At 40.6% G+C, this 12,433-nt stretch overlaps 1 protein-coding gene across 6 annotated transcripts in view; it reads right to left on the bottom strand.

Annotated features, from left to right (window-relative positions):
* LOC126408969 (cadherin-12-like) overlaps positions 1 to 12,433 on the bottom strand; it is a 172,830-nt gene that overhangs the window by 124,225 nt on the left and 36,172 nt on the right. For all 6 annotated transcript variants that reach the window (XM_050074797.1, XM_050074794.1, XM_050074793.1 and 3 more), the window contains 2 exons: positions 2,651 to 2,818; positions 2,294 to 2,481 (listed from right to left, as the gene is read on the bottom strand). In XM_050074797.1, the coding sequence (XP_049930754.1) occupies positions 2,294 to 2,481; positions 2,651 to 2,818 (356 nt within the window). The remainder of the gene's footprint in view (positions 1 to 2,293; positions 2,482 to 2,650; positions 2,819 to 12,433) is intronic.

Below are 12,433 nucleotides of genomic sequence, written 5' to 3'. Positions count from 1 at the left end.
CTTCATTTTTAAGCATCATCAAGGTCTAAGGACTTAGACCAGCAAGTTTGAGGTGGGTCTGATTAACCTGCTAGAAGCGGGACATCAAAGAATGTATAAAGTAGCTTTCTGTTGCCAGTAGGTGGCGCTATGGCGGTGATTCAAAATTCCTCTGTAGATGTGTTCAGGGCTAGACTGTCATCATATGTGTGAAGTTTTGGCAAGATATGCCTACATGGATTCAAGTTACAGCAATGTTTATCATCACGGCGAAACATCAAAGTTCGCCGCCAGGCCATGGCCACGCCCTTCGACAAAAACACACAGTTTCCACAATAAAGCGTCATCAACATCTTTTGGCTTTTTTGACCAAGTTTGAGGTGGATCTGGTCAATTCTGTAGGAGATGTACATTAAAGTCTAAAACATGACATTTCCTGTTGCCAGTAGGGGGCGCTATATTTATTTCTAAATACTGACATGTAGATGTGTTCAGGGCGGGACTTTCATCAATCCTGTAAAGTTTGGGCAAATTGGACCATGTATGCTGGAGTTATAAACTACTTTATGTTTAGTGGCGAGACCCCTAACTTTGACGCCATCCCACGGTCACACGCATTGACGAAAACTCAAGCTTTTGATAACTTTTCATCTTCAAGGTCTTGGGGTGGGACAGACCAAGGTTTGAAGTCGATTGGATGAAATCTCTAGGACTAGTTCATTCATTTAGGACCGCTGGAAATGGCCAGAAATGCATCAAAATTCCACAGTAAATCCAACATGGCCGACTTCCTGTTGGGTTTAGAGCATGCCTCCAAGAGGCACCGCCAGGTGCTCGGGCCCTCATAATAATTCCTTCTGTTTCAAGAGGGCCTTCGCCCGGCCTTCGGTCGGTGCTCGGGCCCTAATAAAAAATCCTTGCATTTCAATAGGGTCCTAGCACCGCTCGGTGCTCGGGCCCTAATAATCAACGCAGCAGTTTCAATAGGGCCTTCGCCCGGCCTTCGGTCGGTGCTCGGGCCCTAATAATAATAATAAATCCTTGAATTTCAATAGGGTCCTTGCACTGCTAGGTGCTCGGGCCCAAATAATAATAAACGGAGCAGTTTCAAGTGGGCCTTCGCCCAGCCTTCGGTCAGTGCTCGGGCCCTAATAATTCCTTCAGTTTCAATAGGGCCTTCGCCCGGCTTTCGGTCGGTGCTCGGGCCCTAATAATAATAATAATAATAATAATAAAAAATCCCTGCATTTCAATAGGGTTCTTGCACCGGTAGGTGCTCGGGCCCTCATAATAACAACAATCTGAACAAAAACAATGGGGTTCCCAGCACCGCTGGTCCTGGGAAACGCGTCTGCTCCCCAGGTCCCGCGGGCTTGGACCCCTAATAGTGATAATAAAAAATCTGAACAAAAACAATAGGGTTCCCAGCACCGCTCATCTTGGGAAACGCATCTGCTTGCATACTTGTTTCCCAGGCCCCACGGGCTTGGACCCCTAATAAACAGCGCCATTTCAATAGGGTCCTCCACGGACGACTTGCAGTCGTTGCTCGGGCCCTAATAATAAACAGCGCGATTTCAATAAGGTCTTCCAGACAACTTGCAGTCGTCGCTCAGGCCCTAATAAATAATAATAAACAGCGTGATTTCAATAGGGTCCTCCGCGGAAGACTTGCAGTCATCGCTCGGGCTCTAAAAAAGTATTTTCGGAGTATATAGAAGTCTAGAAAAAGTGTTTTCATTCTAAATGTATTTAAACGGAAGATAGAAACTGTTATAAACATAACTAAATCAATGGGTATCTGTTGTAAAGACAGTTTGTCCCATATCTGGTTGCATTGCTTAATTTATCAGATCAGACCAAAACAATTAAATGATTTCTTATCTTTCAGCAGTTTGCTGAGGTTTGGCTCAACTTCGGGCTTGACTAAAACTAGGGTTGAACTAAAAATGAAAAGGACAAGGTTGACTAAATGTGACTGTATTAAACATGGACTTTTAGTCTCAGGACTGAGATCAAGATCGAATGTAAAAATTGTTGTAATTGCTGTTGTTGTCCAGATGGAATTAGTGATATGGAAACTGACATAATGCTGAATTTACGCATGATGTTACAGATTCCACCTCAGACTGCCCATGTTAGCTATCATGATCCTTAGTTGGTTCAGACTGGCCAAACTCCCAAATATTATTTGAGTCCTGGCCATATTTGAGAATGAATAACCAAATTGATCATTATGCATATCAAGCTGGAGTACAGTATATGTATGTGTGTAAAAAGGAGCTAATGTGCAGCTAATGATGAGTGAATGTACCTTTTTCAAGATGACAACTCCCTCTTGACTTTCGCTGGTAGAGAAGATGTCAAACATGTTGCCCTCATCTCCTGGAACAATGGCAAAATCCACCTCTGCATTGCTGCCAGCATCCAGATCGTGGGCTTGAATCTGACCCACTGCTGACCCAACTGACGCCGACTCTGGCACCCGCAGATGGAAAATACCTGAGGGAAAGAGAGAGAAGGGGGACAAAGTGAAAAGCAATTAAGTGCAATTAGAGAAAGAACATGTAGACTGATTTTGGTCATTGATCGTTACAGACAAACCAATCAAAGACTCATTCACCAATCCAAACAATCAACCATTCAGACATTATTGTTAAGACTTTCTTACTCTTAGTGAAGCGTGGTGGGTTGTCATTGACGTCACTGAGGGTGATGTTGATGGTGGTGGTGGAGGCCAGCCCTCCCAGCTGACCTCCCATGTCCTTTGCCTGGAGAAGAACCTGATACTCTGATTTTACCTCGCGGTCCATGTTGGCTAGAGCTGTCCTGATCACTCCTGGAGGAGGTGGGGTTGAAAAGGGTGGTCATTATGCTATTTAGCCTTCCATATAGAGGAATAGATACAGTAGACTCTAGATCTAACCTTTATTAGATCAGAATATTACAGTACAATGTGTTTAATACACACACACAGTTAATGACCTCCAGTCCGTGTAAATATTACAATATCTAACATAAAGTTGTGGTGAGGTGAAAAGCACTTCCTAGTTCAGAGTTCATTTCTTATTCTTGCAATTGAGAAACCTAAGCTTGCCACAGAATATTTTTATAGTTCAATGAAATTTTTTTTTTAAAAAAGTTGTAAAATGTGTACTCAGTGTTTTTATGTTCATATGATATAGAATTAAATATCGAAACAACAGCTATGTTAAACTAACATAATGACAGAACAACATAAAATTCCTGTCAGACAAGGGTCATGTGACACATTTGTTTTGTGTCTGGTGTAGGAGCATACAGCCTTCCTAAACTCTCCAGATTCTGGACTACAAGTAAATAGACAATGAGAGGGCCACAACCACAAGCGAGGGTCAAATGTTTATTACCCTGCCCCTGAGCTTACTCCGGTCAGGAGGGATGCGTCCTCCATACATCCGGGTGCCAAAAGGGGTGGTAAAGGGTTCATTGCAGGTACAAATGCTGCAAATGCTTTTTAAGTAATTTTAAGTCATTAACTTGTAAAAGGGTCTCCCGCCCTGAGGCAACGTGCCTTGATTAACAGCCTTGCCAGGATCTTAAGACAATGCTTCTTTTCTCAGCCACATCCTGTCCCCTCCTGTCACCCCGGGGGATCACGCCCTCCCCTCTCTTACCAAATGTTTCTGTGTGACAAAATTTAAATGTCTGTTAGAAGTGACATTATACATTTGTTTCCTTTTTGTTGGTTGCTTTCCTATATTCTAAACTTGTGCATGTGTACAATTCATGTCTTCGATCTGAATGATACTTTGCTTTAACCCTGTAAAACAAAAGATTGATAAGTTGCAAAATTCAATTTCAATTTCAACTGTTAACCCCTCATCTAATATGGAGCCATACTGCCATCTTGTGGCGGAGTTAAGAAGAGTTCCAGTAAGGAAGTCCACATTGTTACAATTAAGATATAATTGGGATTCATTAATCAACTTGTTTGCATGAATATGTGCTTCTTCATTTTGTTTTTCATTATATATTGCAACTATAGGTTAGTCTAGAGTGTGTGTATTTGAAGTAGCCTAGTTTATACGGTACTCTGCTTATATATGCGGCATAATAATTGTATTTTGATTTAATGTTAATTTGTATTTTTAATTTGATGTTAAGAATCAATTTTGCCCATAATGGGAAGAGTATGTGTCCATCGCGAGTATGTGTCCATATCAAAGTATACGACCTCATATAAGAAAAGCATTAAGTTTCCTCCAAAATAACATATGACTATTTTACAACTAGAGAGGCCACCTTAACAAATCTGCCCACTTTGATCAGAGAAATACGAGTGCACTCGGCACGGCTTGCTCTCTTGCTTCTTGTATTCCCGCTTCTTGTATTCTCCTGCTCTCTTGTTTTCTCGTTACTCTTTTGTTGCGCCTTATGTTTATAACCAGTTATGTTTGGTTCCTGCGTAACTCTTTTGTGCTCATGATCAAAGTTATTTTAAACTTTTAAATTTTGCTTATCCAGTTTTCTTTTATCTCCAGTGTTTTCGACATTTTTGCACATTAATAATAACTTTGACAACAATATCGAACTGCCACCGATATTGTTTTCACCATTATAATAAGCGAGCAATCATAACGAAGTAGACCAGCACCTGCCGACCGACCTCTTCGCCCCAGATTCATCGGTACCAGCGGCTGCCAGCCACTCATCACCGTGGTTCTTGTGCCAAACCCAAAGACTCTCTGCAGCGCAAAGGAAACGACCACAAACGGCCACCTGCAGGACACCACAGACTCAACCGCTCCCACACTGCTGTGTGACAGCTGGCTTCATTCTGCTGGAAAGTCTGGGAGCTGCAAAGCGACAGTATGGGGCCCCAAGAGGAGCTTCACCTTTGATTCCCGCTGCTAAAAAGTAGGCAAAGAACTTCCATAACTTGAGTAAGCCGCTGTGCGGTGAAGAGTGAGGTTGAGTAAGAGGCTTAGTTAAGTATCCTGATTTTAATTTAGGTTTCATTAGGTGAATGGTTTTGCACATCCCTGCGTTCCCAATTTATATATATCTTAACATACTCTGTCCCACTATCGCCAAACTAAATAACTCACACGAGAGTTACCTCTCATTTCTTTCCATTTATATACTGTTGATTTTGTGTTGTGTCATGTAATTATTATTTGCTATTCATTCATTCATTCAGTTACATATTTAGCTTAAATAAAGCTTTATTTATTGCCAAGTCGTTGTGTGTGTATCTTTTGGACAGGAGCTGAGATCCCTGTATAGAGGATTTATAACCCAGATATTGAGATTGATTCATTATTGATAAGCGTGCTGACTAATAATTCGTTTACGGAGTTATTAATTTGATTAGTTGCTTCCTTCATTAGGAGGGTGGTGCCCCAAAATCGAGTGCAAATATTCTCAAAAAGGTATTTCCCCTACATATATGTTGTGTCCGTGTGAGACCTAATCAAATCATTGTTCCTTTAAACAAGTTATATAAACAGACAAACCTTGGCGATTTTAATGGCAATAGTGAAAACAAATTTCCCCGATAGCCCCCGTAAGTTTTATCATATTTGCATATTCTGAGCAGGCTGTCCACTGGAGGATCGATCGTGTGTGTTTTACTTTTGTACTTCTGATTTGTGTGTGAGCATTAATAACTTGAGAAATTACAACCTTTGGGTGGATGACGCTAAACCCAAAGGCTAGATGATTTAAGTTCTCACGTTTAGACCATGGTAAATTATATATTTGTGTTATAACACTGAACTTTAGAGCTAAACTACGGTGTTGGGATTCACAGGACCACAGATGATTCATCATTTGGTAAAATCATCACTGATTTCCTCTGCATGCTCTTTGTCTTCAAAGAAAGAGAGCGAAGTGGCACCCATCTCTACAGGAGGTCTCACCTCACACCTCAGTGAGACTCAAGTCCCAAAACTTGATTGGACAAGACCTTTTACAGTGACATGTGACTCTGTGATGTCACAGGCATCGGTACAAGGTCTGCTCCCTCCAAGCCTTCTCTCTCTTCTTGCGCCAGGAGCTTCAACAGCTCACATCTCTCTCCGGTTGGGCCTGGACAGCAGAGGCCCGAACCCCTGCTCCACAGCCCAAAACACTAAAGGGAGGGCAACTGATCACAGACTCTCTGGCAAACACAAGGTTTGCAAACTAGCTTTCCAGCAACAAGGAACTAAGTGAGTTAGCAACCAGCGTCTAACTCTGCAAGGAACCCGAGCGACCAGCTTCCTCGGATCAGAACCTTTGGAACAAAGGACACCACAAAGACTGCAGCTGAAACCACACCTTCCCAGCCTTCTTCTGCCGGCTAACAGAGCAGTACACCACCAAGTGACTCTTTCCCCATCCACTCAAGGATCGGTAACGTAACAGCTGGGCATAGCTTATCACAGCTTTACAGGCTAAGCAAGACTGTTTGACTTGTTGTATGTGCTTTGATGCTCTTTACTGAGTATTGTTGTGATAGATTGCAGTTAGGTCATTGATTAGTTGGCTTTGCCAAAGCTAAGTGTTTAGTTTGCTAATACTGTTCGCAAACAGATTCTTGCATACAACTAAACAATCTCTGTACTAATCCAGACCGTTTGCAACAATCTCTGTACTAATCCAGACCGTTTGCAACACACGTCACATTGACATAGACTCATTAACAAAGGCTTTCAACAGAGCTGCAACCAAACAGGCATTTCAAAGTTCCCGCTTCTTTTCCTTTGTCTTTGTCCTGACCACACGGTCAGACAAACACCTCCCCCTGAAGCCAGCCTTGATTTGGCCATTTTGGTAGTTCTCTGTTGTCAGCCATTTTGTTTTGTAGGCCAAACGGCTACTTGATCACTACACCTGCCTTTGTCTTTCTCTTCTTTCTCTCTCACACACACATAGCACACATATACACACCAAGCTTGTATATAGTTAGTTAGAATTTGTGTGTTTTGGTTTGCTTTGCTAATTTGTGAATAAATATAATTCTTTGGAATCATGCCTGCTGTCTGTTTAATGTTGCACAAGGGTGAATGAATAATCAACCTCTGCTGCATCAAGAACTCCAAAATCCTTCAGGCATTACCGTTAATTTTGGTTGTTGTCATTAATTTAATTATTAATCAAACTCCAAATTAATAGTTTAGCCTATTTTATGAGACTGATATCTTTAACTGGCTATCATTTTTCCCTTTACGGGAATGGTGCCCCACGAGGTGATTTAATGTTAATTAAGTCACATTATTTAACATAATTATTAATTATTAATAATAATTATTAATTATTTCCGATAGCCAATTAAACCCCAACATATTTGGTACCACCGTGTGAGATAAATATAGTTGATTCCCAACATATTTGGTGCCACCGTGTGAGGTAAATATATGTTGATTCCAAACAACGGTAAGCCTTAATGTTTCAATTACGGTGCTGCTGGCACCTGAATCTCTCAGATATCTTAAGTGTCACCTCACACATTAAGAAAAGGCCTATTTGACACATTGATTTCCGTGAAACGCAGAGTCATAATTGTGTCTTGTTTTAATTAAGCTTTGCTGCGATACTCCAGAAATAATTAATTCAGATCCTCTGTGTCTCCTGGTTTGATTAGCTACCTAGCCGAGACAGCTGCGAGACAGCAGTGAAGGGATAAAAAGTTGTTACTATCGTTGCTATGGTAACGCTTGTGCTGGCACAGCAATGACTGTTGCCGAGATTTAAAGTTGATTCACTACTTTGGTAAGAGTGAACGAAATCGTCGCCGAATGGTGAAGTGTTAGCTGATTGCCCTGCTTGGGTAACTGTGCTAAACGGGTGAAGCCGCTGTGCTCATCTGTGTGTGGGTTTAGTGAAATTCTAAACTGCTGCAATATGATTGCCTACGATGTTTTGCCCTAGGTGTTTTGAGTAACTGTGGTCTGCTAAGGCTAAAACAGCTAAAGTCACTCAGTGGACAGTGCTAAACTTCTTCTTAGTACTATTTAGTACTTCCTCAGAATAGCGCCCTCTCGGGCTATTCTGCCCAATTGCATTGCAGCCTTTAAATCGAACAGCGCCCTCTTTAGTTGCTTTGCCTCATTACATTGAATTTACAAATTGAACAGCGCCCTCTCCTGTTTACTTTACTTAACTACATTGAATTTACAAATTGACCAGCACCCTCCCTGGTTGCTGTCCCTCATTACATCGAATTTGCAAATTGAACAGCGCCCTCTCCTGCTTTCTTTCCTCATTTCATTTGGTGTGCAAATTGAACAGCGCCCTCTCCTGGTTGTTTGGTTAACTGAGTTTGATTCACAAATTGAAACTGTGACTGTGGTTGGAAAGTCCCTCCTATCGTCTATTCCTAATCACTAGTCCTTGACCTCGGTGGGAAACGTTACAAGGTCAAGGAAAGATGAGTAGGAGAATTCATAAAGACTTAGGAAAAGAGAATCGCGGTGCTGAGAGAATCCGACCGCAATTACGCTGGGCTATGTCATCATGCGACGGCGGATGTCAGTGACGTAGGTCGACCGTGGTGAAACTACAGTTTACTGAAGATGGACTACAAAAAGAGCATCTCAGATACTCCGCCCCGTGCCTACTTACCATGTTGCCTCATGCAGGCTATATAAACGTGGACAGCACAGTGAAAAATATGACTTAATTGCCAATATCTGAATTGAATTAAAAAAGATAGATTGGCAGTCACAAAACTGAAATGCTCAAAATGGTTGCTCACACTCACCCTCCTGAATCATTGTGATTATTTATGACAAATGTTCAAGTGTATGCAAGAGAGGGAAATATGTTAGGCTTACAAATCTACTACTGTACATACCATTCTTAAGTTGCAAACATGTTGAATTAAAAACATCATCTAAATAAAAATGTTTCATATCCCTTTTTCTTGAAACACAAACTTATGTTGAAAAACGATCACAAAACTCAGTAAACACCTTGAAATGTTGACATGATTGTGCCTTGAAGTTAATATGGTTGATACAGACTGTGGATATGTAATGTGACAGTTGATTCCCCAAAGATATTAGGCTACTATCAGGCAATTAAGGGCCCAACACCACTGCATTCAATTCTGGGCAATCACCCATCTTCCCAGCTGAGTACTATCCATCCCAATGAACCCATCTTCGGGTTTTTTTCACACAGTGTTTGTCATATTATAGTAGATCTTTCTGTGACTTTATCAGGTACACCTGTGCAAACCAATACAACTCTGCCATAGTCTATTTGTTTCTCATATTTTTTATATTTTGATCACCAGCTTTAGGAGTATACATACATAGAACTCATATCCCCACATATCAAATTTCTTCACAGGGAATAAATCAAATAAAACAAAGTTGATATTAAGAGGATACAATGAAAACTGAAGTCTCTCCAAATCAGTATACACCATGACATAATTCATAGGTATTAAGATCATGCCGAGTATTTAAACCAGAATTTAACTTAGTCTATTCTTAAGCTTAGGCTATACATTTTCAGTTCTGACATTGTCAGAAAGTTAGAATTCTACTTTGTTTACAGCTGAGGTCACAGTGGATGGTGGTGGTGTACTGGAGTGTGCTAGATTTAACAGTGTTCCCAATATATTGCCCACTCCATTAACATGAGGGGGGCAAAACATTAGGAACAGAGTGGGTAAAATATTTAACAACTTACAATGTAATGTTCACCAGCAACACCCACTACAACCTCAATAATAAAGTGGCATTATGGGGACTGATGCAATGTGTTGGTCATTACTATTCCATTTTTCAGCAACTGAACACCTTTGTTGTCACTTGCATTTAACACAACAGGACTCAAAGGTTTACCTTTCTTTTATTTGTCTTTATTATTATGCATGACTTTCAAGGCTGCGAGGAATCTTTCATTTTGCTCATAGAGAGCCTGGTCTCTCGCCTCATCTTTGAGGGCCTGCTCCCTCAGGAAGGCCAATTACACCCCCACCCCTCTTTGGCCTCTTGGTTGGTGGCTGGGAGCAGGTGGATGTGGATGGTGGTGGAGACGCTTCCTCCTCTTCACTGTCCGTCTCAGGGGGGATGGAGGCTGGCAAGGCCTCTGCACAGACAGGGAATGAGGCTCCAGCAGCAGCCTGGCCATGGTGTGGCATTGAGCATGAGGCAACAAGGGAGGGAGGCTGAATGGATGGCCTCCCCCCAAGTGCCTCATGCATGTCACTGAACCATGGCCAGGTAGCTGCTGTTGCCTCACCCCTGTCTGTGCCCGTGTCTGTGGGTGGGTTTTTCAGCTCCTATTAACATGATTAACACAATGTTAGTGAAAGGGCAGTTGGGGCAGAATGTATAGTGACCAATAATGGAATAATCTAACTGTTACTGGCCATTAAAGAATTAAGATTAAGATTCCCTTATTAGCCCCACAACAGAGATGTCAGTTGTTGTGGCAGCAATGAACAATAAATGAATATGGAAGCAGTGAGAAATAGTAAGAGGTAGAAATGTAAGGAATATGGGCTTACAATATAGCTAAGAAATGTGAACAAAATACTGTATAAAATATACAAGAAATGCAATTTATTGTGCAACATAATACCCACAGACACTGGCCCACCACAGTTCCCAGCCACCTGATTTGCTTTACCTTGTATTTTGTCTTTAAGTTATCCCATTTTTTTGCCGCCTGCATGGGTGACACCTGCCCCTCCAACCCTATTTCTTTCACCACCTGCCTGTAGGTCAGGATTAGCTTAATTTGCCACCATTCATTAGGCTACATCAACATTTTGACCCACAAGGATGACTACTTACTCCCAGCCGGCTTTGGCCGCATTCCTCCTTCCGCTGAAGAGGTGCTCCAGCCGCACACGTGCCCGTATGAGTGCAGAGATGTCAGCATCTGAGACTGAAGAAAAATTAATTAATTAATATTGCTAAAATCTGGCGAATCAACAACGCTCAAATAGTGACATGATTAATGCACACTGAGCATATCTTACACCACAATATTAACCTGAATTGAGCAATGTTACAACAGTAGCGTGACGTTTATAGTTTGCATGGGTTTAACATATTGTTGAGAGTTTGGAACATATAACATTATGCATATTATCAAGTTATGGCATGAGATGGGCAAAGCTTCATGTAACGGTGACTTACATGGTGATCTCCGTGACTTTTCAGTCATGTTGAGAGCCAGGTGTTCTTTTTCTTTCCCTTTCGTCCCTTTTCGTTCTTCCTCTTCTCCTACTTCTTTGGGTTTATTTGTTTGTCTCCGTGAACGGTTGCTCCCGCAAAGCATTGTGGGATTAAATTATCTCCTTTTCTATCGCTTAGGAAGGTCCGATGTATCTTATGCTAAAGGAGATCTGAAAGGAAGCATTGAACCTCCTTTCCTTAGTGTTTAGAGAATTAAAACAGCTCTTATCATGGCGACCACTAAAATACTTCCGGGTCATTTCACTCAGCTAGGAACCTTCCTAAGCAAAAAAGACTTTCTGACCGCAGCCAGTGTCTAAAATTGATGAGAGTCTTAATAACAAACATTGATTTAAGTTAAGTCTGGCTAACTTTGATAAACCCATTATCTAATAAGATGATGAATGTTATCCTTTACAAAACAATTTCTTTTAAATCTGAGTTAACCTATATTAAGCCTGATTTCATTTTAAAGGGTATTTAACCACATTTGAATTTAAGAGTTGTCTTCCCATTCATAAATAAGTATTTATTTTGTGTGTTTTTGATCTGAATTGTGATTAATTACAAACTGTGCTATGTGATTTTGACTGTTTTTATCACAGGAAATTTTAAATAGCCTAACCAGTCTAGTTACTGAAAACTCGCCAGTTACTGTTTTATGTGACTGTTACTGCAGAAAATAATTATTTTCCTCTCAAAAGGAGAATAATTATTTTTCATCTCAAAAGAAAATTTAAATTCACTAATCTGATTTTCTATAACTACTAATAGCACTATTGATTTGTAAAGCTAACAAACATACACATATCTATATATATGCATATATGTATATGTATATATATATATATCTATATATATATTTATATTTGGAGGGAGGGAGGGAGAGAGAGAGAGAGACCTATATACACAATTTTGATCAAATGATTGAAAAAAAAAAGGGGAATCAAGTTCAAATAAAAAAAATAAAAACTTGATAAAATAAAATATCTACACACCTTACACATTTTGAAAAAATATAAATATATCCTCTTCTGGCTCCTATTACACTTATTGATGGACTCTCTCAATTTGACGCGTTTTGTGATCTCACTGATCTGTACCTAAAGGTCAAAACTCTTTAACCAAACTCTTTGTACATTAAGTCTATGCTAAAGCCAACATGGCTACAGGTCACTCTTCTGAACCCTCAAGCTAGGAACCTCAAGCCTTGATGAACTCGAGACAGCGTTGGTGGACATCAATCAATCAATTTCATTTATAAAGCCCAATATCACAAATCACAGTTT

The sequence above is a fragment of the Epinephelus moara genome, chromosome 21 (genome assembly GCF_006386435.1).
Source record: "Epinephelus moara isolate mb chromosome 21, YSFRI_EMoa_1.0, whole genome shotgun sequence".
NCBI classification, from domain to species: domain Eukaryota; kingdom Metazoa; phylum Chordata; class Actinopteri; order Perciformes; family Serranidae; genus Epinephelus; species Epinephelus moara.
This window is presented reverse-complemented; position numbering and strand designations above follow the sequence as displayed.